General features: G+C 51.7%; 2 protein-coding genes across 8 annotated transcripts in view; one reads left to right on the top strand and one right to left on the bottom strand.

Moving 5' to 3' along the window:
- DDX31 (DEAD-box helicase 31) overlaps nt 1-26,832 on the top strand; it is a 136,454-nt gene that overhangs the window by 63,168 nt on the left and 46,454 nt on the right. For 3 of the 7 annotated variants that reach the window (XM_073022037.1, XM_008005861.3, XM_037994060.2), the window contains one exon: nt 13,281-16,701. The exons of the other annotated variants lie outside the window; for them this stretch is intronic. In XM_073022037.1, the coding sequence (XP_072878138.1) occupies nt 13,281-13,527 (247 nt within the window). In that variant the 3' untranslated portion in view covers nt 13,528-16,701. Of the gene's footprint in view, nt 1-13,280; nt 16,702-26,832 lie in introns of those variants that run through there. 7 annotated transcript variants of the gene reach the window in all.
- Nucleotides 17,990-25,502, bottom strand: BARHL1 (BarH like homeobox 1). Its single transcript, XM_008005860.3, has 3 exons — nt 25,036-25,502; nt 20,759-20,981; nt 17,990-19,078 (listed from the first exon to the last, which is right to left on the bottom strand). Exons 1-3 carry the CDS (start codon nt 25,499-25,501, stop codon nt 18,784-18,786), a joined length of 984 nt encoding a protein of 327 aa, XP_008004051.1. The 5' UTR covers nt 25,502; the 3' UTR covers nt 17,990-18,783.

The following is a 26,832-nucleotide window of genomic DNA, read 5'->3' as shown; positions in this document are numbered from 1 at the left end:
TCTTAATAACTAGGTTCCTGTCGACTTCTCCAGTGCTCAGTTCTGAAAGGGAACAGTAAATATCTTCCCCTACACACAGAAATACAGTCATAGTCACAGAAACTCTTCTGACACCTACACGCAAACCTGTCAGAACAGCCCCCACCCCAAACACTGACATAGACGTGTACACAGATAGTTGGTGCTATCGGTAAAATATTGAGTGGCCCCATTAGCAACATCCGTCATGAAAACAGCATTTTTCCTTCCGTGAAATGCAGTTCTTATTTTGAAGCTATAGTAGATTCAGTAGTTCCTGAGTAGCAAAGGTAACATATCCTTCCAAAATCTCCATCTTTCCAGGAGATGCTGAGACTCAGCTCTCTCTGCTGGGAGAGGCAGAATTGCGTTGTTTGCCAGGTGTCCATCTGTCTGTCTAGGTCGTCACACGAGCAGAACATGTCAGGAACAGTGAGCAGGCAGGCACGCTCAATAGGGCCACGATTCTCTCTCATTTCGCTGCCACTCTGCGGAAAATGGCTCAATGCTATAGAAACGATGCGCCTTAAGTTCTTAGTGTTAGGCTGGGCACAGTGGCTCACACCTGTAATCCTAGTGCTTTGGGAGGCCAAGCCCAGGAGGTCAAGGCTGCAGCGAACTGTGGTCACTGTACCACTGTTCTCCAGCATGGGTGACAGTGAGACACCATCTCTAAAAATAAAAACAAATTTTAAAAATGTTTAAAGGTCTTGGTGATACTGTGACCGTATGAAAGAGTGAGTCTGCTGTTTTTAAACCACCCTGTTTTATGTGAATTATATGCTGTGCTCACGTACTAGTTTTTGCCCAGATGATTCGGTTTATAGTACCTGAGACTGGTTTTACCCCTTACTTCTGCCACCTGCCTTTCTAATGTTGTTCTTAGAGCTTAGAAACATCTGGGACATCTTCATTATCAGTAGTGCAATAATTTTGTCCCCCTGTTCCCAGCTTCCTCTTTAAAATTACTAGACAAACAGTAGTTTGAATTGTTGGAAAGTAGTTTTATTTGTATAAATTTTCTCAAGTCAGCCTAGCCCAAATGTTACCTGGTAGCTCCTAATTTTATCAAATAGGGTATAGAGTCTAACCTGGGGCCCTCTTACCCCTTAGTACCTAGTAGATCTGGGCGTGCTAAGTCAGTGCTCAGCAGGCCCTGATCAGTAGGAAGAGGGAAAGTGGGACCAGAACCAGCGCACCCTGTGGCTTGTGTGCCAGGCCCTGCAGAGGATTTCCTTAATCTCCCACACTTCAGAAGTTCTAGAAGTCATTTATTTTCTAAAATAAACGTCCTCGTGGAAATCATACACACCAGTCACCCCTTCTTCATAGATAGGACAGGTTCACAGATTTTTCCTGTCTGAATTATCACAAATGCTTCCAATTTGAAATTTTGCAAAGCTCTGGTTTGGGGCATTTTTCATCTTAGAAGGCCTGTGCTGTGTTTTTCTCTGATTCTCATCCTTGCTCATTCAGCGGTTGTCTAATACCTGGGAAGAGCTAACTGTGTGGAATAGAGCTCTAGCCTGAGGAGTCCGTACCCCCGTTAGCCCTCTCCCTTGCCCCTCTCTGGTTTCTTACATGCCGACTCTGGGAGAATCACAGTGATGACATCTGGGTTTGAATCACACAGACATCGGGATTGAATCCTGGCTGGGCCACTTGCAGTCTGTGTGCCTCTGGACAAGTCACTCAGCGTCTCTGTGCCTGGGTTCTCTAGCCTCAAAGGGGAGGTACCCAAGTCGCCCTTTCATCGTGGGGGTCAAGCCAGAGGATGCTTGGAAACAGCGTGGTGTGCAGCACGGGAATAAGCGGGAGCACCCGGTGGATCATCACAGCGACCATATTATCGCGTTGCTGCTTCCCCCAGCCCCCACCATTGTCGCAAATACCCGTGGAACCGAGAATAAGAAAAGTGCCTTGTAGCACCCTGGAACTTTTCTTATCAGGAACAACCTTGAAAACATGGAACTGGGTCCCTCAAAGACGAGCATTAAGAAGCTGCAGCTGCATCTCCCTGTAAAGCAATATTCTCATCATTAGAGCAGCTTGCCTGCCAATTTTTATGTGGCATTTACAACCTCCCTAATATCACTTAATTAGCTGAAGGCAAACCTGGAATCTTGCCCACTGCGAAAACTTTCTCAATTTCATTGAGCCAGTTAGCATTCTGTAAAAAGACAGATTGGCCAAACATGAGATGAGAGGCTGGACGAAACCACGCTTGGAGACATGAGGATTTCTCCGTGTAAATCCACTGCACCTGAGTCAGTGCTCATGTACTCCGTCTCAGCCGCGTCCAACACTGTTGATCCCTCCGGCCTCCTTAAACCGGTCTCTTCCCTCCACTTCCCAAACACTGTCTTTATAAATAGCAGCCCTCAGCGCCCCCCGGCACTCCATCTGAACCTCTGAAAGTCTCCCACCGAGTCTGCCTGTGGCCATGGTGCCACAGCCAGCCAGCACCTCCACAGCCCTCACCCCGTCTTGCCCTGGCTTAGCACCTTTCAGTGGCATCCTGTTAGGCTGTGATTAGAGCAAGCCACAACAAACCCCCCTCCTCACAAAGGCCCCAGCCTTTGCTGACTGTTCAGCCTCATCCGACACCCCTGTTTCTTATCCTCTCCTCAGAGCCTTTGCCTGAACATATCCTGGGCCTGGACCTCTCCCCTCCCTGCGGTGCCCTCCCCAGCCAAGCAGATACCCTCACGCCTCTGTGCCCTGACCCTGGTCTGTCGTGGTGGCAGCTTTACATCTGCTGATGGTGTTATTTGTATGTGTGGTCAGCGTCTGCCCCTCCTCGAAAGTGTAGCTTAGAGAACAGACCCTGCCTGGTTTTTGCTCATCATACAGGTTGGGTATTTCTCATCCAGAACGCTTGGGGACCAGAAGTGTGTCAGGTTTCAGTGTTTTCAGATTTTGTAGTGTTTGTGTTGTACAGGTTTCTTGAGCACCCAAACCCTGAAATCTGCAGTGCTGCAGTGAGCATTTCCTTTTAGTGTCACGCATCATGCATCATGCCCGTGCTCAGAAAGCTTTGGATTTTGGAGCATATCGGTTTTCAGATTTGAGATGTTCAACCCGAGTGCCCAACACCTATCACAGAACCTGGCACATAGTAGGTGCTCAGTAAATTTTTTGTAATAGATGAGTAGAAACCAAAATGTCCTATAATTCTGAGAGGAAGTGCGAAAAGGAAAAGAAAAGAAGGAATTGTTCTGACATGAAAAGGAGGTAAATCCCTCTTTATTGTGTAGTGAATTTGGAAAACGGCAAACCCTGCCTGGTGGGAAAGTCGTCTTTCAGACTCCATGGGCCGCTTGTCAGTCATCTGTCCTAAGAGAACAGGCCTGGGGTTGGGATCTCCTTCCTCTACATAAAGGCATCCTCAGGAAGGACAGCATTCCCCCTACCGATGCCCCTTGTGGCCAAGCCGCTGGTTCTGTTCCCCGGTGAAGGAGGCCTGGAATCAGCCCACAGCACAGAGATGAATGGGCTCAGGAGTGGGGCCTCCACCCCACCTAGACAAGGCCAGAGCAGTCATCCAGGCAGAGAGAGGTCACTAGGCCTTGCCAGAAGACCAGAGCAAAACAGTTAGGACCACCAGAAGTAGCCATGAGGACAGATATGGCAGTATATGGGGAAACAGAATGTGCTCTGGAAATCTGCTGGGGAATCGTATGAAAATGCTCTGCCCGGGCTCCAACCCAGGAGACTGTGGTTCCGTAAAATCTAAAATTATGAAGGGTGAGATAGAAGTGACTGTGAACTTGACCCAGGGACAGTCCCTGGGAACTTGAAAGAAATGTGGTCCTCAGGGCAGATGATGAAATGTCCTCCTTCACATGGCAGGGCAGCGAGGTGCTGGCTAAATATATCCGTAAAGATGAGGTAGGATTAATCAGTGGTTTTTTATGTAGACCACGGGCTAGCTGTACAGATGATAGCCAAGAACATGCTCTCGTGGCCTCTGTCAAGGGAGGCAGGCTGGCACCTCTGGGGTCCATGCTGGATCATCATGTCTTTAGGACGTTTGTCTTAAGAATAAACTCTCGTTCAGTGTGGAGCAAGGGATCGGAGCACTACTGTGGAAGGCAACTGCGTTTCTTCTGAGTGGGGAACACCAGCCTGTAGTCACTCAGGGACCGTTTGTTAAATGAATCCATCTGTTGATTATAGAGTTCACGCACGTCGTGTTCACAGGCAACTCCAAATGGGTTGCACGGTGTGGGCACACGCTCCAGCAGGGGGTCTGCCCTTCCCCTCTCAGCACACCCCATGCAAAGCCAGTTTCCACTGCTTTACCTTCTTTCTATGGTCAGGTACTGTGGGCCTTACTTTTCGGGCTCTGGTTTAATTACAGCTGTGCACACGCAGCTTGCTACATTTGGCCTTTTGCTTCCACCATGATTTTTTTCTATCTGACACCATGCAATTACCAGCTTTCTGCCTCCTCGTGGAACAAACCCACCCTCCTCCCCACCCTGCTAATGAGGCGATTAGAGGATTTCACGGTGACCCTGAGCTTCCTCCACACCTGGGTCACCTGCAGACAGCGGGAACCACAGGGCATGCTTTCAGTCATGCAGTCAGGGCCGACAACAAAGAACAGGAACCCAGCCAGCCTCTCCCGGGACGGTGCTGGAGACGGGCACATCCGCTGCTGGAGCTGCCCAAGCACTGGAATTAGAAGATGTGGCTGGCCTAGCACGAACTGCTAGATGCCAGATGCGGCTGCGTGCAACAGGAGAGTACCAGCTCTTCATTAGCTCGTCCTCGCTCAGAGCTCTTCTAGTTCATATCATGTGAGAGACCAAGAAAGAACATGACAGTCCCCCAGGTCTCCCCTTGCTGCACACAGGGTAGTTTTAGTCATCCCAAACCCCTCCTGTATTACAGCCGACTACCTACTGTCCTCTTCTAATATAACGCTGCTTTCATTAAGCTGCTCCCTGCAATAGGAAGGTGTGTATCCAGGGCCCCTCCACCCTCTTCTTAATGATGTCAGAACCTTTCCATCGTGTTATAACCTATACGAAATGACTTCAAGTCTTTTTCAAATATCTCCATGTTGGTCCCAGTGTTACAGCTACAGTCCAAAATGTAGAGTAATTCGTTAACTACTTAATAGTCAAAATGAGGGATACAGTTGAGAACCAGCATCCCAGAGCGACAGCATGTGACACTTTGTGCATGTCAGTTTTAAGTGCTCGCGGCGGTGGTGGCAGCATCTCTTTTGAGGGCTTATGTGTGTTCTCTGCCGAGCTGAGTCCTCCATGCACATTATCTCATTGAGGCCTCACCCAGACCCTGTGACCAAGGCAGGATCCTCAGTGGCCAGTATAGAACTCGGAGCCTGGTCGTATGGTTCTGAGTCTGAGAGACCCTGAAGCCCAAACTCTCAGCCAAGGGCTGTGTCTGCTTTCTCACCTCCCCTGTCTGGAAGCTGCTGGTTTATAGAATCTGTATTGGGCGAAATAGCAAGTATATGAACACAAGGAAATAACTACTCGTAACCAAAGAAATGGCCTTAAAGTAGGAGATGTTTTGGTTGTGTGTATGGAAGAATTTGGTTTGAAACTGTCAGAGTATCTTCGTAATGGGCAGCGTGATGAATGCTTTAGTACATTAGCTTATTAATCCTTTTGTAAGTGAATAAACTGGGACTTAGAGAGTTGAGTACCTTGGCCAGACTTCCAAGAGTGGGTCGTAGATGTTTTCTACTCTTTGGGGAAATCATTGGAACAACTTTGAGAAGAGACGATCATAAGCAAGATTTGGATCTGACTTTTTTTTCCAGTTTCCTCTAGGTCTGGAAGCAGAATGGTACAGTGCTAGGAGCGTGGGTTTTGAAGCCCACATTCCTGACTTTGATCCCAGCCGTAGCACTCAGCAACAGCTTAGCTGTAAAATGGAGGTGCTGTCGGGTTGTCGTGTAGGGTGTAGGGTGTGGGGAACGGTAAGGAACGTGCAGCCTTAGCTCAGGGCTGATCTCCGAGTGGGTGTTTGATAAACAGCGGTTCCTCTGCCCTGTCTCACTTCCTCTCTTTGATCTGTAAATAAGAGATGGAAACTATGGAGTCTTCCCTGAGTCTGCCCAGCCTGGCCCAGTCTGGTCCCGTGGGTCCCATTGCACCTCTCATGGTTAGTGTGGCCTCTGCTTCAGCACCCCTGGCGTCCCAGTGCCTTGTAGCCCCCAGGGCTGTCCATTCATGGACCTAGCTTGCCTTTAGAGCTTCTGAGAATGAACCAGAATTCACGACTTTCATTTTCCACCCTTTGGTCTTATTTCCACCGTTTGGCCTCTGTGAGATTCAAATGCTGTATATACATGATGTGCAAACATAGAAGGTGGTGTTAACGATCAGACCAGGCCTTAGTTCACATGGCAATGTGCCACAAATCTGAGGATGACTCTTGTCTCCTCCTCTTTTCTCCTACTCATGCTGTTAATCATAACAATAGTCAGTATTTACTGAGTACTTCCATAACAGGCTGTGTGATGAATACTTGAGAATGTTAGCTCATTAATCATCTCGTAAGTGAATAACCTGGGACTTAGAGAAATAAGTACCTTGGCCGAACTTCCAGAATCAGTTCTACAGCCTATATGAGGCTGTGCCAGGACCCCCGCTCAGAGGGTCTTACTTCTGGTGTGCCTGTCTCAGGCCATACCAGGGCCCAGCTGCTTCTTGGTCCACACTGTTGCAGCCTGTCATCTGGATGACTCGGCTCCACCTATCCTATCTGTCCAGGTTCTTTTCAAAGTCTGGTTCGTGAAATTATCCAGACTTACAGTGGAAATTGCCCAGCAAGAAGTATGGGGCAATCACATCTGTTAGTGCAGGGGATGATAATGGCAGGGATGGCGTCTCCACTGATGGGGTCCTCAGCGGCCAGGCACTGGCCCCCATGATGGGTGGCCACTGTGGTCCTCACTGCAATCATGATGTTATCCCTGTTTTACAGAGGAGGAAAGCACCCATGATGGCACCACTGTCCACTGGGCAGAGCTGGGATTCGAACCCAGACCTCTGGTTCCAGGTTGAAACTTGCCAACTAAATCCCTGCCCATTTGCATATGTGACAGTGTATGCCACTAATGGCAAGACCTGACATCTGTCCCAGTTCAAGCTCACCTTGCCAGCGTAGGCCCATCCCTTTGGTCTCCTGGGCTGTTGTTATGTTGTCAGCCAGTGTATTCGCTGTTCCTGCAGATGTGGTAGATATGCCTCATGATATCATCCAGTTCACCCACAGTGTCAAACAGGACAGGCCCAGGGGGCTGCGCTGTGGGGTGTGGGGCTGGGACTTTGCCCCAAGCTGGTCTCTCTCAGTCAGTATTTTCAGTGTGTAATCATATAACAGTTCCAACCACAACTCATTGCTGCCGTGTTCACCCTGTACCCTCCATCTTAACAGTAATTCATGCGACTTCACAGAGAATTCAAATGTATTGAGCTCTGTAACGCACTGTAGGCCGTTTACCTTCATACTGGCCATGTGCCTGTGCGTGGGTCCTTTCTGATGTACGGGGAAACGAAGCTTGGAGAAAGCTGCTGCGACTCCACAAGGTCATCAGCTAGGCGAGTGGCAGAACTGGGATTCCAACCAAGGTCATCAAATTCTGGTCCTCTGCCCGTCCCCAGCACTGCCACCTGCCATCTGAAGTTCCTGCTTATGTTCTGACAGAACTTCCTAAGAGTTTTGGTCACCTGGGCTAAATAATCTCAAAGTTCCCATCCATTTCTGGGGCTCTGGTTAGGCCCTTCGTTTTCAGACATCGGCTGTACCTAAATATGATCTCTCCTCTTTTCCATTGTGCGTGGCCTCCAGGCAGCAAGTGCACTGGGCCATCCGCAGTTATTCTCAGTTGCCTGTGATTGCGCTGCCTGCCACTGTGCCTGTCCTTGGCCCAGGGCTCAGAGTTCTGAGCTTCACTAGATCTTGATCATTGGCACGAAGCTGAAGTCCACTTTTCACCAGCCTCTGTGTCCACAGAACCCCTCCCAAGAAGGCTGCTGTGGTTCCCATGATTCTCACTGCCCCAGCAGGACTCATCCGGAGCCGAGCGTCTGCTGGGGCTCCGGTAGTTTTACAAAAGCTAGACTTGGTTGGATCCTAAGAAATCACAAAGAAGGCACCCCTGAAACAGCTGGTCTGCCAGTGTACTTCTCTACCAGAACAGAACCCGGAGGTTCCAAGAGTCTTGATACAGTTCCTTTTCCTCACCGACCCTAAAAGGTAGGGTAGCATCCTCCCTGGGCCGGCCCACGCCAAGGTGAAGTTATCATGGCATCTCACACCAGCTTATTCTTTACCTCAGCTCCTCTGTATACAAGCATACGGAGGGCCCGCTTGTCACCTTCCCCTGGAGTTGCCTGTTACCCTCACTGTGACCTGAGAGCCACCAAAACCCTACCCAGACATGGCCACCTTTTCGTCATCCATGGAGTCAGGCACAAATGTAGAGACTCAGTCAGCCCCGGGCCACCCGAAATCATTGCTGTCTCCTGTGGTCACTGAGAGCCCAGGCTTTTCTTCCCACCTGGGGGACTTGTGTCCTCAGCAGAGACCTTCAGCGCCTAGCCGTGGCCCTGGAACATCAGATCAGAGGAGTGTGCTTCATCAGTCCTCAGTCTGTCTGAAGAACCCCCCCTCTGTCTGTCTGTCTGTGTTTTAGTTGTACTACAGCCTCGCAGAATCAAACCAACTCAAAAGCAAAAGGCAGAGAGGTTTCTGATTAGTAGAAATTAAAATACTCTGGCCTTTCACTATTGGACAAAATTCTACCATTTGCTTTTGTTTCCCCTTAGAGTGAATATACTGTTATTTTCTAGTTATAAAAATAATGCATGCTCATTGTAAAACTACAGGACCTAGGGAAAAGCTCAACAATTACCCATAAGCCCACATTCAGGTTCACCCTGATGCATTTCCTTTATCCTTCAGACTTTGCACATATACATACAGACATACGGATTATGTATATTAAAAACATTTTACACCAGGAATTTGCCCCTTGTTTTGAAAACTGTAGCATGGTGGCAGACTGCCATGGTTCAACTCTGTGAGGTCAGATTTCCTGAGTTCACATTCTTGCATTACTGGTTTGTGGCCCTGGACAAATGACCTAATCTTTCTGTGCCTCAGTTTCCTTACCAGGAAGTGGGGATACTAGTAGTACCTGTTTCAGGTGGTGGTTGGAAAAGTGAGTGAGTTAAATGCCTACGTCATGTAGTCATTTGAATGACTTTGATTTGACCTGTTTTATATTTAAATCCATTAACAGCCCATGTAATTGGTATTCGATTAAATGTTTTCATCTATTTGTAGAGCCCATTCAGGACGCCATTGTGGTCATCACTGCTCTTCAAACAGAGCCTGCAGGAAGTGCTCTAAAGGAGCCTTTCAAAACCTTGGGGAAAAGATGTATTGTTCAGTGACCATTGTGGATAACTGGATAACTCTTAGGAAGAAACAGTTCATTTCTCTATTAATCAAAATAAAACTTAGATGAAATTAAAGCAGTAGCAAGCTAGATGAAAAAATACTTTAATATTTTTGAAATCCTGGGGTGAAGACTTTTCAAAACATGACCCTAAAGCCATAAAACTTGAAAGAAACTATTGATACTTTACAGTACATAAATAAAATTTAAACTTCTGTCCTATAACAGAATGCCATTAACGAAAGCCTGAATTAGAATGGCTTTTTACCTAGGAAGCTCATTCTGAGAATTTAATGATGAAGTTGGGAGGAGGCCCTGCGATCTGTCTTCTCCAGTGGTCATTGTAACAGGGTGTATTGATTTTCTAATTAGGCTGTGATTTCACCTTATTGGCGGTGCAAGTGGCATCTGCCTGTCATGCTGAGTAATCCAGCCTGGTAACTGGGGAGGGGTTTATTCAGCCTTCACTACAAGGGAGTTCCCTGTGGTTAGATAAACTGATCTGTTGCTTGGTAACTACAGGATTACTATGGTGGATGCTCAGGAAGGCCATCGGAGAGGGGTGCGAGTATTTGGAGGGGAAGGAGGGCGAGAAAGTTGGCGGGTTCCTGGGAGCATTGCAGCTTGGCGGAGGGAGAAATTGAGTGCCCATCACATGTTTGGGTTTAGAGTAGTTCATCTTCCCATCTGTACTTCGCCTTTTCAGCACTGGGCCTTGGAACAAAGGACAAGGAGACAAGGGAGCTGGCCAAGGGACGAATGGGTTTTGTTGAGATGGCTGTTGTGACAGCAGGTGAAACCCCTGCAGGGTTGGCCTGAGCTTCTCCCACTTAAAGAAGAAGTCTGGGCTGGAAAATGCCACCCTCTGCCTGCTTGCTGACCACCGGAACCTCTGAGTGTGTGGACTGCTGGCTTTGTATCCCGGGTTGAAAGGACATTGGCTAATGTGATGAAATAGCCAGGAAAGGTGGTGATGATAACTGAAGGCGCATAGGCCCCATCTCCAGGATGTGCATCCTCTTCCACCACATGGGCTCTCCTGTTCCTACTCAGTGGTGCAGTATACACCCTAGTGGTTGCCTTCCTCCACCCCAGACCCACGGTGTTTGTCTGTGAAGGGACAGGTCTTGAGGAGCTGTGGAAGTGGCCCCGGTGGTGTGTGGGTGTCTGCCTGTTGAGTAGGCTGCATTCATGGGTACAGGCTTTTGCTCTTTTGGGTGGATGGTAGCTGGAGAGCACGGGCACACTGCCTGAGTGCTGGTGTCTGGAAGATGCTCCTGCAGCCCACACCGCCTCTGTAGGCAGTTAGTGTATCAGTCACCCCAATAAGATGCTGGTTCTTTATTTTGCCTTAGCGGGAACAGGAGCCATCATTGAAGTGCTGGAGCTTTTGCTGGGGAGAATATTTTGACTGAAATTTTGCATATTTTGAAACTTAGGTTGTTACATTTAAAATTATACACATTGTGAACCTGGCTTCAAACAAGAGGGAAGAAAAAGCATTCCTTCCTGTCAGACCCTTTTCACTGTGTCACGTAACCTGACTAAAAATAAACTACAGGCACAGGAACTGGCAGCCCTCAGTTTGGAACAAGTTGAGTGCGCCCAACCGCAGGCCCTGTCTCCCGCCACTTCCCAACCATAAGTCAGCCCCCCGCGGCTCAGCCCGGTGCACTCGGTCCGCACGGGTGGGTGACCCATGATGAGGCTCGCTGCTCTTTGGGAAGTGGTGGATGCTGTCGGAAGAGCCCTCATCCAGCTGTCAGGGACTGTAGCACCAGTCCTGGCTGCTGGGTGGCTCTGGGGGAGGTGCGTGGCATCTGCAGACCTGTTTCCTAATGTTTAACTGTGATTGTGATCCACATGCCAACTGCCAGCTACCCCCTTATACATCTTAATTTTTTCTAATCCTCACACCTATGAGCGCCATTCTCAGTGAGGAAACTGAGGCACGGAGCCTGAGTTGCTCATTCCGTGTCCTCAGCTGATGAGTGACAGTCAAGTTCCAATCCCGGCTTCTCCCTCCTCCACCCCATGGCTCTGCCATCTCCCTTCACCACTCCCTACTCAGTCACCTGGCTCCTGCCCCACTGTCCTGCTAAAGTAGTCCTTAGGAGACCACAGAGGACCCCTCCTGTCACATCTCGGCCATTTTCCACCCTTGGTCCAGCTGAGTCCTCCTGCCCTGCCTGACCCTGCAAATCGTTCTCTGCCCTGAGTTTGCCTCAGCTTCTTCACTTACCAGCCATGTGGTCCTGGGGCAAGTTACCCTCCTTGGGTCTTTGTGTCCTTGTCTGTAAATGAGGATAGTAACCATACCCACCTTGTTGAGCGAGGATTGTAGGAGATCGTGTACAGGAATCATTTCCCACAGACCCCAGGATGTCTTCCCTGTATACTTCTAATCTTCTCACTACATCCTGCCCTAATGTGCTCACCCCATAAACTCCTGGCCCTTAAATGTTATCTCCTCACCGTCCCCTTGCTTCAGATCTTCTTTTCCCGCAGAGGTTGGCTTGAATGTGTCTTCCTGTATGTTGCAATAGAAAACACCATTGTATGACTGTCACCCTGTCCTCTGGAGTGTGATTATAACCAGGTATTATTGCTTCAGCTCGGTTATAATGGGTTCTACAAGCTTTCACAGTCAGGTTAATAACATAGTATTAGTCTTATTTCTAATTCTTGGGTTTTAAGGCATTCTGTTACATTTATTTTGACCACAATTTCAGTTCAGTTTACTCTCTGATTGCAGCAAAGAAAATGCTGTAAACGTAGCAGCAGAATGTAATGTATGTCTGTGAGAACTCCATGACACTGTAGTGTCCTAAGACACTGCCATTTTGGTGCTGAAGGAATTGCCAACAAGGCCCCATTGGTAATTGTTTTATTGTTGTTGCTTTGGTTAAGGTCTTGTCTTAAGAAACATCATTTTACTCTTCAATTTTCATGATCATTCTTCTGATGTATGATTGAACATCTATAAATTTCCTCCTCTGGTCTTCTGATTAAATGGTAAAATTGCCATCTTTTCAGGACAGTTATCAGGATCTGACATCTGAAATTGATTTTCTACCCTTGGCATTTTCTGAGTGGCTTAGGGCAAGGAGAAGCCTCCCTCTAACACCCGGGTCTGTGTGGGCTGGAGAGAGCTGCTGGTCTAATCCTCAGTGCAGACGTTGACCAGGCTATGCCCTGGGTTTGGGCTTTGTAGGGTCAGAAATATGTTTAATAGTTTTTTCCATTCATATGATTCCATTCATCCATTCATATCAGGCTCTCATCCCAGCCATCACTCTGGGACCCTGGAGGGCTGCATAGACCTTGCTGGACTCTGCTCCCGCAGGGCTGAGTCCTGAAGCCCTCAGGAGCCCATGAGGAGGCCAGTTGCTTTAAGCTGCTTGGGGGTTACCGGGAAGCTGCCGCAAGCTTTCACTGCTTCATGTTGTTGAGTGTGACGGTGGGTTTCTCCCCGTCCTTTGGCAAACCGCTGTATCATACACCTCATTTGCCATCAGAGCATGAGGGTGTATAGTTCTTTTTTTCCCCATGAAAACAACACAGAACAAAGCCTCACTTTTAAAAATGCCATGGTATTTTGCCACCGTTATGAAAATCTGTCAGTGCCGTATCTAATCTTCTGGTGCATAGAATATCAAAACAAGTGCCATTGAAGGAATTGTACTTCTGTTAATACAAAAATGTCAGCTTCACAGTCTCAGAACCAGCTGCCATCAGCCTCTTTCCAAATGGGAAAGAAAAATAGTAATAATAAAGTTTCCTTTCCCTCTCTGCTGTTACTGTTCTTCAGGCCTGACCTTCATAAGAAGACCAAGAGTAAACACAGCCTTACTGAAATCCTACGTTCGGAATACTCAAGTGGCATAGAGCCTGGCGTCGCCAAGGTCAAAAAGCAAAACGCACCCGGAGAGCCTGGTAGCCGGCCCCTGCGGCCCAGTCTGCAGCCGACACCCTGCTTTGACCATGGGAAAACGTTAAAATGGAGAAAAACCCAGAAAGCTTTACAGCAGGACAGCAAGACTTCCCAGAAAGTTTAAAATCTCTCTGGGTCTTCGAGTGGATCCTGGAAGCCCTGGGTGGCAGTGGATTGATGTCCTGTTCTTGTCAGAGGAGCCTTGTGAAAAACAACTGCTGCCTTTCCCTGAATACCACATCCCCAAGAATCAGAGGGGCCACAGCCCTTTTCCTCCGTGGGAGGCCCTGGAGCCTGATAGAAATCAGTGGTGTGGAGCACCATAGAGACTAGCCAGCTCCCGATGGAAGGGGTTTGTGTCTTGCATTGATCCGTCAGTACCCGGCACTCCCTTCACCCAGGCGCTGACATGCCGGGGTTGAGCTGGCACTCTGGGACCTGGTATAAGAACGTCTTGCATGTCAGTCTGGAACGGGATTGATTGCTGCCCTTACCTGTGTTCTGAAGTTTCACAGCTTGACTTCAGCCTACCTATCAGTGCATACATTGGCATGAATTTTGTGAATTAGGGTGTTAAAAACTGGAATTGAATTTGTACAAAAAGAGAAGAAAATACAAAAAGTGTTTGGTCTGGGTCAAAAAATACGACTGTGTTTTCAGGCTCGTGATCCCTCTTATTTTCTTCTGGAAACACGAGATTGCATTTACATGCATTGTTCCTTCTTTTATGTCCATGGAAAACACATTCTCTCAGGCTAATTGATTTACTGTTGGCTTTTTATTATTTGCCTTTGAAGTCAAAAGGCCCCAGTATCCCAAGCTTTTTTTCCCTATCAAATCCCGTCTTGTCTTCAAGAAAGGTCTGGAGATCTTTGTATTGTGACCCAGTCCACAGCTGCCCCCCGCCCCCCGCCCCTGCATTGTGTTTTCTGGGAGGTTTGAAAGAGGCCCCGTAGAGCGTATTGATTTCCCAATAAATGTAAGATTTGGGCACTTGCAGAGGGGTCCAGAAGAGAAAGGGTTGGAGGCCTCTACACCACTGGGCACCACTCCTGTCCTCTCCGCTGTCTCTTGCTTTCTCACTTTCCTTCTCCTCTGCAGTGACGGTGCCACCCTCCGTGGTCTCCCCAGGACCAGTGTTGAGGCACCACTTCAGCAGATACCCCTAGATCCATGAAAGGCCTAGGTGGCCACGAGAGGGTGGTGAGAGTTGGCAAAGTGGGCCTTCCTGCAGGGACCACGGGGGATCAGCATCCTTGCCTCCGTTCTAGACACAGGTGAATGTCAGTGGGCACCCACACCGGCAGGGACTCCAGTGTGAGGGCAAGGAGGAGCCTAGTGAGACTGGATCCTCTGCAGGTGGGAAAATAGGACTTTCTCAGAGTTGGCTGTCACATACAAATTAACAGGGACTGTTGGTGAAGTTTCTAACAATAGTAATTAAAAAACAACAATCCTGCAGCACATGTCAGCCTGACTTTGGGCAAATCTGCCACCTTTTATTTCGATGTGTAATGGTTCACATGATTTGGATGAGAAAAGGAGGGTTCAAACTTTATAGACAAAACCCAGCTGTGTGAAAAACAGGATTAATGCCAGTGATTGGGGATGATCAAAGAGAAGCCTTACTTTTTCTCCCCCTAGTACTCATTCCACTAAAGGGCGAACTGGCAGAGTTCTGCATGCCTGGGGGGAAAGAGAAGTGCTAGAATCGTCGTGCATCGTGTGAGTGACGGTCATTCCAAGATCAAAACTTACACACCTCATCTGCTAATTCTTACGGTGAGGGTTTCTTGCCATAGATGCTATGTGGGTCTAAGTAGAATCAATATATTAACCCCAGTTAATAAAGAAACATGGATTTAGCAGATTTAAGGTTAATATTGTTTAAATTTAAATAACCTTAAAATAAATCTCTTTCTCTTTTATTACGGCTCTTGACAGATTATACATTTCAGGCATCAATTAGGCAAAGCTTGAGCCTGATTCCACTGTACATACGCTAATTTTTGTGTGTATGTTTAACCATGCCTCTTTTTAAAATTTCCCAAACTTACCCGCGTCTCTCTATCGTAAGCCTGGTTCCCATAGTTAGAGTCACACAGAATTTGGACATTTAATAGAATGTTGCAGCCTAAAAGCGTTTCCCCCAAGTGGGCTTGTAGAATGTTTTTTTGGAATCCAGAACATCCTCATGTTTGCCACAGCCTTAGCAGTTGACGGGCCTCATTCTCACGCACTGAAGGTCAGAGAGCCCTTGCTGAGAGATGAAGTCAGTGCTGATGTGCAGACAGCCCCTTCCACTCTAGAGAAGCAACGAGCCAACCAAATCTCAGTAAAGGACTTTTTTTTCCCTAAAGCCCAGTGGGTTACTTTGATTTTTTTTCTTTTCCCCCTGGAGTGAAGGGAGGAGAACTTTAGGGAAGAGGGGAGTAAATGAGACCTCTTGGAGCAGGTATCTTCCCAAACTGCCAGGGGCCTCCCCGCTTAACCCTTCAGGCCACAGTCAGTGGAAGCCATTAAAATCCGAGCATTACTTCGTAGAGACACAAGTTGAAGGCTTTTCCACTGGAGAAGTTGTCCTGCTTGAAAAGGGTTCTTAACTGGTCTTGTTAAACCTCCCCCCTGACCATTAGACATTATCTCTTAATCCGCTCCACAGTAGGAAGAATCCAGAGCCAGGCCTGTCAGTGTCAGGCAGTGGGCACCCTGAAAATCAGCTCAGGTTCTCAACTTGCCCCAGTCCTCTATTTCCCTTGCGACCAAGGGCCAGCAGGGAGCTCTCAACTTCTTTTCAACTTTGTTGCCCCCTCCCTGTGGAGTCGACGTTTATGAGGGGGAATGGGTCAGTGGCGCAGCAGGGGAAGATGCCTTCTCAGCCCTCTCCAATTGTCAGGCCTGTTGGGGTCCCACATTTATTCTTTTTTTCTTGCATGAGAGCTCGCCCAACCTCAGGGTTGGGAACAGAAACCAATTTCGCTTTCTAAGTGGGTGGAAGGCAGGAGCCCACCTCACTGCAAAGGTTGTGAAGTTATTATTGCAGATGGGATGTGCAGGACAATTTAAAATATTCTAATTATAAACTTGTAGGGAAACCTTGTTCTTCATTAATGTAAGATATGAAATCGCCTCTGAGGTACAAGGACAATTACATAGTTGAGAATGTGTCTGTGGTTTGCGCTGCCACTGTGTAAATGTGAGGGTGGTTGCTACCGTCTATCTCCTTCACTTTCACAAAATGAAAAGCACACCAGTGCAAGTTGTCCTTTGATAGATTTTTAATATGATTTTAAAGAGTTTTGTTTGGTCTCATTCTTATTCAATGAGATTAATTTAAAGCACTTATCCCCTGGGTTTAAGTCAATCCATGTAGGATTTGGGCAGGGTTTGTTGCATGGGGGGTTTTGTTTGCAGGAGGCTATGAGAGACTCCTTTCCCACTTCATTAACCCTGAGTTGGGGACAGTCTCCCCTCGCCCCCCACCAGAGCCAGAGCTGGGGATTTACCAACCCCCATTCACATGCAAAAGAACTCGAAAGCCGAGGGGCTCCTTGACTTAATTAGCTGCTGTGCATTTTGCAAAATCAGAATAATACCCTTGCCATCCCAGGAAAGAAAGCTGCTGTGCGTGAGTGTTGGGGGGCAGGGAGGAAACAGTAGCGGACCTGGCTGTGGGTCTGGTTTTCGAGAGGGGTTATAGTCTGAACACGGCCCCGTCTTCAGAGAAACCCTGCCCCCAAACTAGAGGCCCCCAAAACTTCCCCGCGCTGAGGGTTAGCGAGCTGCAGGTGGTGTGTGGGAGGGAAGCACCTGCGCCCACCTCCCCAGAGAGGGAACAGTCTCAGGTGACCGTGGCCCTTTGAACGTGAACTGGAAGCCTCGAGTCTGACTCGGGACTTAAACCCCTCTCCCCTGAGATGCTAGAGCTGCAGTCTGGGGCAGCCAGAAGAGATGAGGCAGACGCTGAGATTTGGCTCCCCTCCGGGTCTCATTTCCAACTTCCTCCCGGGGTAAAGGGGAGGTGAGAAGATGTGGGAGTGGGGCTTTACCCGATGTGGCGTCTGGTTCGCAGCGAAGGCGCGCAGAGTCCTGCCTGGTGCGGGAGGCCCGGAGGCCGGAGCCGCCTTGGCGCCCGCGAGCGTCGGGAGCCCGAGCACTGCCGGACGCGGGGTGAAGGGTGGGAGTCATGGGGGGAGCAGCCTCGGAGCCCATCTGTCGGCGCGCGCCCGGCGGGCCGGTCACCAGCTGCCGGGGCCCTTGTCGCGGCCAGATGAGTCGTCTCGGCGCGGGCCCCGCAGCCCGGCCCGCAGCCGACCGAGGCCCCGCGTTGACCCCCGCCTGTTCGGGCACGGACCCCCGCCCCGGCCCTCGGGACCGTCTGGGAGCCGCGAGGAACCAGATGGAGACAGAGGGGGAGGAGGGGAGGAACGGGCTGGCCTCGCTGTAGAGATGGGAAGACTGAGGCCAGGGAGGGGAGACCCCGGCCCCAGCGAGTCCCATCGGCCCCCCGCGCACGTCCACAGCACCGGGGAAGAAAAGGGGGACAAAAATGTTTCGTTATTGACAATGGAAGGAAACCGAGCCCCCATGAGAGGGATGGGAGAGGGGTTGAGTGCGGACCGAGCGACGGGAGCGCGGACAGGCGCCTGATCATTTGTAAGAAGTTTATTTCGACATTTAAAAAAAGAGAGAACCCGAGAGGCCTGGCTGCCCCCGGACTGGGGCTGAGGCTGGGGACTGGGGTCGGGGTGGGTGGGGAAGCCCCCTCAGCCCCTTCCTGCCCCGCCTGGGAGTAGGGAGGGCACAGGCCACAGACTCACTAATCCACGGACACGGTCACGGGCTCATGGTTCACGAATAAATAACTTCATATACACTTTGCACACGGTATGTACAGCTCAGCCGCTGGCCCAGGCGCTCGAGGGGTAGGGAGACGGGACTCCGCACTCCCCTTCTCTCCCTGGCAGGGGCGCGGGGAGAGGGGCTGTTCTCCACCTGGAGCGTGGAAGGGTCGTGGGAGAGAGCGAAGCCTGGGAATCAGTCACACCCGCTCCTGGGGAGAAAGGGGCGCCTAGGGGAGCCGGCAGAGGCTGGGGGTGGGGAGGGGCAGAGACGCGTATGTACACCCGGCGGATGGGGGTGGCTCCCGGACACAGTGGCCGCGAGAGAGGACGCCGAGGGGGGCTGGGGAGACGCAGTCCGGGGTCCGGGCCTCAGTGGACTTGGCATTTGGCCCTTCGGGGGACACTGGGCTGGGGCGCCAGGGAGGGCCGGGCAGGGCCCCCTCCCTGAAAGGGGCGTCAAACCCGCGCCCTCAGAAAGGCGGGAGGAAGGGGCCACGCCGAGCCCCCGGGAAGAGGCCCCGGAGCGGGCGGGCGCCTCACCGAGGCTGCGCGGCGCGCGGGAGGACGCCGGCCAGCGGAGGCAGCGGCGGGGGCGGCTCGCTGGCGCCCTGGAGTCCGTGGATGAGGATGCGGGGCACCAGAGGTCTCTGGAGAGCGGGCGGCGGCGCGCTGGGGCCGCGGTACAGGTAGAGCGCCGCGCCGGGGTCCAGGTTGGAAACCAGACTCTGCGGGTAGAAATAAGGCGACGGGAACATCCGCTGGAGCGCTGAGTAATTGCCTGCCTCCGCCAGCAGCTCCAACCCGACGGCTGTCTGTCGCTTCCATTTAGTCCTGGGGGCCGAAATAAACGCGTATGGCGGGATCAGGGCTAGGGCATCCAGGGACCCCAGCCCCTCCCCACTGCTTGGCCCAGAGAGGCCAAAGGAGTCCAAGAGGGATCATACTAATTTGTTAATAAATAACCGAGTGCCAGGCACCATCGCACGCCTTACATGCATCCTCTCCTTTTATCTTCCACTGGCCTTCCGTGGCTCTTACCCCATTTTACAGAGAGGAAAACTGAGGTCTGGGCCAGTTTTCAAAAAGGAGCCTGGGTTTTGAGCCCGGGTTTTAATCCCTGCTGTCTGACCCCAAAGCCCGGCTCTAACTGCGCCTTACCCTGCCCAGGAGATCGCAGAACGAACCCTTGGGTAGGAGGGTTCCTCCCTGCAGGTGCCTCTTTATGGAGGTGGGATCACCCTGGAGAGGGCTGCGGGTATGGGGGGTGCTCTGATCAGGGAAGGGAATGCGGTTGATTCCTCTGCAGGCTGGCCAGACTGCAAGCTAGCCGAAGCGAGCGGGCCTGAAATGGCAACCGGAGAGGACACACTCCCGGCTTGCACGCCCTGCCGGCCAGAGCAGGCTGCACCTGCCACCCTCCAGGGCGCGCAGTGCTAGCCCTGCGCACTGTCTGGCCCCAAAGTCCAGAGGCCTTGGCCAGCCAAAGGCCTGGGGTTTGGAGAAGGCAGGCCTGGAGCCCAGGCTCACCTGCCAGGTGAGGCTAGGCGGACCAGCCAGGGTCCACTAAGGTGGGCTCAGCCACACCAGCCCTGTTTCCCTCTCTGAATTATTAATCATCATCATAATTGTGTAATTACTGTAACAGGCCTTAATTATTGATGCCCGGAGCAGTAATCAGTATTTATTATTAATGGAGCGATGTGTTCTGAGGCTTGTTTATGAAAAGCACCATTCCTGCCTCTGCTAAGAGTGTGCGAGTGACTGTGGGGCTGAGTGTGAGTACGTGTGTGACTGCAAGTTGTATTGATGTGTGCGTCAGTGTGTCGCTATTTGGGTTGAGTGTGTGGATGCGTGTGTGTTTTGTACATGCGCACCTAAGTCTGGTGAGTGTGTTCAGGAGGGAAATTAGGAAACAGGTTCAAGTCTAGTGCCCCAACACCAACTTCCTAGTCACCTTGTCCCCAAGGAGCAAGGGCTTGGCCAGTTCCCCACTCACGTTTTGGGACCAGAAAGTCTGGGGAGACCTGAAGAGCCTCACGGAAACTCAGAGGCCCCTAAGGCAGCTGCCTGGTCTGGGCCAGGCTTCAATACCCCAAGGGCCACTGCCTGGCTGTCCTCTTCACAGGCTTCCTGGGCGTCAAGACTGTCACCCTCCAAGGGCCTGGGGCTTCCAAGACCCAGGCTGATTCAGGTGGCGGCTCCAGGAAGACCCCCGCCAACTCTGGCTGAGCTAGGGCAGGACTTGGATCTTCAGTGGCCTATGTGTCTGTCCACCCATTGGGGGAGGGCTGACTGGACACTGGAGACCAAGTCTAATCTCATCTCTGTCCCTCACTGTGGGGACTTTGGGCAAGGCCTTCTTCCTTAGGGCCTCAGTTTCCCACTTTTACAGAATGGGGGAGGCTCAGGGGCGCTCCCTTAGCACCAACCTGTAGACTTCTGGTCCCCTCCAGGAGCTGTGAGGAAAGGGGAAGTTCCCTTTCTGCCTCTACCCCCGCAGTCGGGCCTCACCTGCGGTTCTGGTACCAGGTCTTGACCTGCGTGTCGGTGAGGTTGAGCGAGGCGGCGAGTTCCATGCGGTCCTGCACGCTCAGGTACTTTTGCCGCTCGAAGCTGCGCTCCAGCTGCGCCAGTTGATGGTCGGTGAAGGCCGTGCGCGCCTTGCGTGGCTTTTTCAGGCGCACCGGGGGACTGTCCCTGGAGCTGGAGATCTCGCGGTCGCCCTCCTCCTTCACTGCGGACACAGCGGCATGTCAGGGCCCGGCCTCGCAGCCGCCGCCGGTGCCCTCCCGCTCCTGCCTGTGGCGTTCGTGTAACCGCGGCTTCCGACAGCGGTGGTTCCCCGACACCCAAGCTCGCGGGGGCCGCTCGGAGCCGGGACCTCTGGGGCCCCGGGAACAGGACATGAACCCTGAGGGGAACAGGACGGCGGCGGGAGCGCCTGAGGCCGACACCCGCCGGGCAGCTCCGAGTAGAAAGAACCCGAAGCTGGGGAGATCTCCAGTCCCTGCGCCGCGCTCGGCCGCGCTCGGCGCTCCGCCCGCGCTCCCTGGAGGGATAAACGGAGCCGCGACGATGGAACCGGAACCAGCCTGCCAAAGTAGGGGAGGGGACCCAGGGTTTCTGGCGGAGTGAGCTCCATGTCTGGGCCCCAATTTCCCCGGCTGCGTCCGTGACAGGAAGGGAGGAAGCTGAAGGCTGGAGTCTGGGGAGAGAAACCTGCGTGGAGGGACAAAAACCTGCTCTCGCCGGAGCCACTCTTTGTCCTGAAGGACAGATCATTGTGTCCCGCCTGGCGTTGCCCTATATGGATACGAATTCATAGTGATGATTTCTCCCGACACAGGGCGCTGGGCGGAAGGCGCCGGGTCTGCGAGCGCCGAGCACTTGGAGAAATAAGCGACTCTGCCACCCGCTTGCCCCTTGGGCGCAGCGCGCATTGCCCAGGTCTGCGTTTCGTTGTCGTTACATTGCTCACTAACGATGGCTCCTGCTACACCTGCGTGGCATCGTGTGTTTACATCTCACAGTCGGGACAGAATTGCACCAGGGGCACAGCTCCTGAGTTCGAAGGATAGACCTGGCACGGGTGATTTCTTTATCCCAAACACTTTCGTTCGGCTTTGACTGCACAGAAAACACTTAATCGAACAAGCTAAATGCTCACTCTCCTTATCCCTCTAAAGCAATTATATAACCAACTAGACCATTTCCCCAAAATTGGCAGCTCAGACTGGGGCTTTCCCCCAACCTACTCCCTTTTTTCTCTGTTTTCTTTTATGGTGGAGTTTCATTGTGCCTGGCGTTTGCAGTGAGAGGGTTCAGCTGAATGCAAGGTGATTTCTCTCTGTAGGAAACAATAATCTGGTTAATTGAGCCACTAGGGATCGAGACTTTTCAACTGAAAAGGCAGCGCTTCGCTGCAAGGAGGGCCTGGCATCCAGCCTGGTGAGCCAGGAGAGCTCAGAGGAGAAACGGCGGCCGGCCCGCTAAGGCTTTCCACCTGCCTCCTCCAGGCTGGCACCAGGCTCTCCCTGCCATGTGGGCTCCCCATATTTGCGCTTGGCCACCATCAGGAGAAGGGCATGTGTTGGGATGGGGGGACTTGAGTTCTGTCTGTGCAGATAGATAGTTTAAATAAGTTTGAGGAAACGATCATCCAAATCTCAAACTTAATATCGTAGAACTCTTACTTTTTGACCTAATTGCCTGGACTACTTAATGAAAATCCCCCACTTCTCAGGGACGAGGTCTGCACTGGAGGTCGGGAGGTGTTGAGTTTGTGGTGTGAGGAAGAATGGGTCACCTAATGGGGCTTTTCTTCTGTTCCCCCTCCAGCGTGGGCTTTGAATGCATGTTCTGTGCCCGCTCTGCCTTGGCCTCCTCCTGGATAAGCTCAGCCCAGGGGGTACTGGCTTCCCAGACTCTGGTTCTAGAGGCTACATCTCAGTGTCCCCGAGTCCCAGGCCCATCCACCAACCCTGCCTGCTGGGAACAAAACTCTGGTTTGGGTCCTCCATGGACCTTGGATGCAGCCGCTAGTGTCGCCGACCGCCTTACTTCAAAGCTGAGTTTTGGCTTCTTTAAATATTATCAAAGAAATGTTGTTTGAGGAGCCTTTGATAGCAGAAACTTGGGATGAGGCTGACCTTCCCCCATGCCCTCCTTGAAGGAAATGACTCAGCTTGGAAGGCGGCTGGAGAGTAGATCAGCTTAAATGCTCCACGGACTGGCTCAGGGTGTCTGTTTGTGAGCTCTGAAAAAGTCGCCTCCACGTTTGATAAACGCTCCAGACAAGACCTCGCTGCCTGGCCCTGCTCCTTTTTTCACTAGGGGCAAAGGCAGCAACACCTGGGGTGGGGGTTGGGCAAGACCTTCTAACCCCTTCGCTCCAAACCTATTTAAGCGATATGTAGACAGCCGGCCCTCGTCACCTCCCGATCAGATATCCTCAGAGACAGGAGAAGAAAATTGATATTCTAATTATCTTAAACGAAACCTGTCCTCAAAATCCTTCCTGAGGGCAAAGAAATAAAAGGAGGCAAGGACCAAACTGTGTTACCATTGCCAGTTCCAGCCATTAGCATGGGCGGTAGAAGATTCGTGCCCTTCGCTCTAACTAAAGCGGGGCCGTTCTTGTTGCAAATGGTAAATAATAACCGTGATGTTATGAATATATATTTACATTGACTTCCCCCTCCTTCTCCTCCCCACTTCCCCATGCCAGTCTCTCTCCAGGGCAAGTTTTCTTTGCCTCTCTAAGCAGGCCCCCGCGGGGAAGGAGCAAGGGCCACTGGGCAGGTACCGGCCTGTGGCCACCCACATGCCTCTAGATCTCCTCCTGGCTGCTCTGTTCAACCTGCCTACTTTCCAGGCATGGTCGGCACAGCCTGGCTGAAGGAGGCTCGGCCATTTGTGTGGGGGAAATCAAGAAAATGGGATGTGCAGTCGGACCAATGAATTTCGGTTTGGAGTTAGGACATATCCACAAACGAATTCTTGGTTGGGAGGAGAGTGTCAAATGAGCCTTCCTAAAATTTTGTGAAAACTTGGTCCAAATAGGGATCAGGAGGTACGGCACCAGGAGGGGGGTGGTGTTGGGGGAGGGGGCAAGACAGTAAAGAAGTTGCCCTTACAGGGAAATTTTGTCTCTTGAAAAGATTTCTGGGAATCAATTATATGCTTGAAAGAGCTCTGAACAGCCTCTGCCCGCTCCGAGTGTTCTGCTAGATGGGGACGTGGAGCTGTCTCCCATGAAGCCCTCATACTCCTCTTCACCTTCTGCCCCTTGACTTCTTCCTTAGAAAGAACTTTTTGCCTCTGGTTTTGAGAAACAGCTAAAGTGGAGGTAGTGGCTGGAGGTCAGAAACAAAATTAGGGAATTCTTTTTTTTTTTTCTTCCCTTTCTCTCCTTCCTTCCTTCCTTCCTTCCTTCCTTCCCTCCTTCCTTCTCCCTTTCCTTTGAACCCTGATCTCATCTCCTTGGTTAAGATGGGATGAAAATGGAGCAAACGACAACAAAGATTCATAGAGGTAAAAAGAAAAGTGGAGGGGCAACAACCCCAGTGTAGCGGTAGAAAAGGCTGGTTACTCAGGATTCCCTGGAACTTGCATAAAACCTGGAGTTGGTTGCTCAAGGCACTTAAAATCAAATTCAATGAGAGCCCTTGGTGGGGGGGGTGCAGGGTACTGCCCTCTCCACCAGCCCCCTGACCTGCTCCCAGGAAGCTGCCTGGCTGAGGTTTCTGCTTTGAAGTGAGTACCTCTTTTCATGACTCACAGGACCCGGATCACACTGGGCCCATTGGGAGGAAAAACCCATTTTCTCTTCCTGTCTGGAAATGTAGATTAAAAGGCAGAAAATTCTGACTGTTCTCAGGGCTCCAGCTGAAATTTTTCTGCTATATTTTCACTCTTATAAAGCAGAACCCTTTGAGTCTTCCATTGCTTCTGCAAGGTTTCTTCCTAGAGAGCCACTGGCCTGATTGGAACCTGCTCCTGTCCACCAGCACTGCTGGAAGGGCAGGGGTCCCAGTCGAAGTTTAGAAAGTTTGCTTAGTGCATTTTGGGGAAATCTCCCCTGCCCCCACTCTATCCACCAGACTCTTTGTTGTTCAAAGGCATAACCACAGGACTGGCTGAAATGTTCCAAGGAGAACTACTGCTCAACCTGAACCCTGGGGGAGCCCCCAGGTGAGCGAGTGCGTGTCCTGCCATGTGTACTCATTTTAAATGCCAGTTTTTAGGTACATAGCATCCCCCCAAGTTTTCACCTCCTGCTTTCTTACCTTTATACTCAGAGTCCGATGAGGCGTTGCTGCCACTTTTGTCCAGCTTGTCTCTAAAGTCCTCCCCGGCCTTGGCCGCAAGGCGGCCCCCAGGCTCAGGGGCTGCCGGCTGCCCGCTGCTAGAGTAGGGTGCGCAGGCCGCGAGTGGTTTGCAGTCGGCAAGGATGTCCCTGATCAGAAAGGAGGAGGTGACGGTGCGCGACTGGGCCGGGGCTGAGAGCTGCCCGGGCTGCAGGTGGGAGTCCAAACCTGGGCCGGATGCCCCACCAGGCCGTGGGGTGCCCGTCTCCAGACAGTCCCTTCCTGGAGAGGCTGGCGAAGAGCAGTCGCTGCTGCTCTCTGAGCGTGGACTCAGCTCCAGGGGCGAACGGCAGTCCCCAAGCAAGGGGTCCCCCTTGGGAAGGGCGGGGCTGCCCGCGCGGTGGGAGAGAATGGAGTCGATCCCAAAGCCATTGGAGCCTTCCATAGCCAAGCTGCGACCTGTCCTCCCCAAAAGCTCCCCACCCACCCCCAACCCCAGCCGCCGCTGCCCCTGCCCCTAGCTGCGGGCTGGCATGGGGAAGGCGGGCAGGGAGCCTGCGGGCACCTTGGACGGAGTTCAGCCTTGGGGGAGCCCAGGAGCTCTGGGCCAACCTCCTCTGCGCATTAGATCCAAAAGGACTCAGTGCGTCTTCTGCAGCATCGCGCCGAGCCGCCGAGCCGAGGGGGGGTGGTGGGAGTGTCAGGGAGGAATGGGAGGGAGGGCGCGCCAAGTTGGGGAGAGCAAAGGGGGAGACGGACGGCCCGAGGGCCCCTTGGCACAGAAGAAACGCGAGGATGTTGGAATCTAAATAAAGAATGGCGTTTTAAAAATCCAAACCGCACGCTTCTTCCAGGCAAGCGGTGGCTGAGGGTGGCGAGGTCAGCACCGCGGATAGCTGCGGGCCCGGGCCGCGCTAGCAGCCGGCGGAACGGAGCGCACCTGGAGACATCAGCACCGCGGAGAGCGGCGGAGGCGGCTGCCAGCGGCTCATGACGCTCCACCTGGCCAGGGAGGTCCTCTCTCCGCGCCCTCGCCGCTCCGGGGGCCCGTCAGCACCGTGGACAGCGCCTCCCTGCTACTCGGCGGCAGCTCTCTGCCGGTCCGCGCGCGCCTTCTCCTCCCCCCCTTCCTTTAAAAAATGAACTTGTGTCACTTTTACTTTGGGTCTGGGTTTTTTTTTTTTGGTTTCTTTTTTTTTCGTTGTGTTGTGTTTTTTTTTAAGGAGACTCGCCCACGTGTCCCCGGAGTGATGACGCTGATTGGCTCTGGCCGATTTTGGGGGTGATGTCACGGCTCCGCAAGCCGCTGCCCGATTCCCTTTCAGTTTGATTAAAAGAGACACTGAATTAATTACAGCACAGACCCAACTGTTTACCGGCGATTTCCACACGGTTTGCTTTCATTAGGCCGGTGACGAAGCTCCTAATGAGGGTGATTAGCCAAGGGGGGTACGGCTGGCGGGGAGGGGGCGAGCCGACTGCTGCTGCGGTGGGCTGGGATGTGCGCTGGGCTTTTTTAGCGTTCCCCGACCCTTTCCCACAATTATTCCAATTATTCGTCCGCAGGTCTGTCGTAGATCCTTTTTCTTCCCTCGTTTTTCTTCCTCCAGCAGCAGAAAGGGACTAAACCCAGCGGAGAAAGAAGTGTGGTGTGTGTGTGTGTGTGTGTGTGTGTGTGTGTGTGTGTCGATAACCCCTTTTCTAGTGTGGGGAAGAAAATTCAAGTTATGTTGTTTGCGGCATTTCTGTTGGGCTCTCGGTGTTTCCCTTGTAGGA

Source organism: Chlorocebus sabaeus, chromosome 12 (assembly GCF_047675955.1).
Source record: "Chlorocebus sabaeus isolate Y175 chromosome 12, mChlSab1.0.hap1, whole genome shotgun sequence".
Classification (NCBI taxonomy): Eukaryota; Metazoa; Chordata; class Mammalia; order Primates; family Cercopithecidae; genus Chlorocebus; species Chlorocebus sabaeus.
The sequence above is the reverse complement of the archived record's forward strand: the minus strand, read 5'-3'. Positions and strand labels throughout refer to the sequence as shown.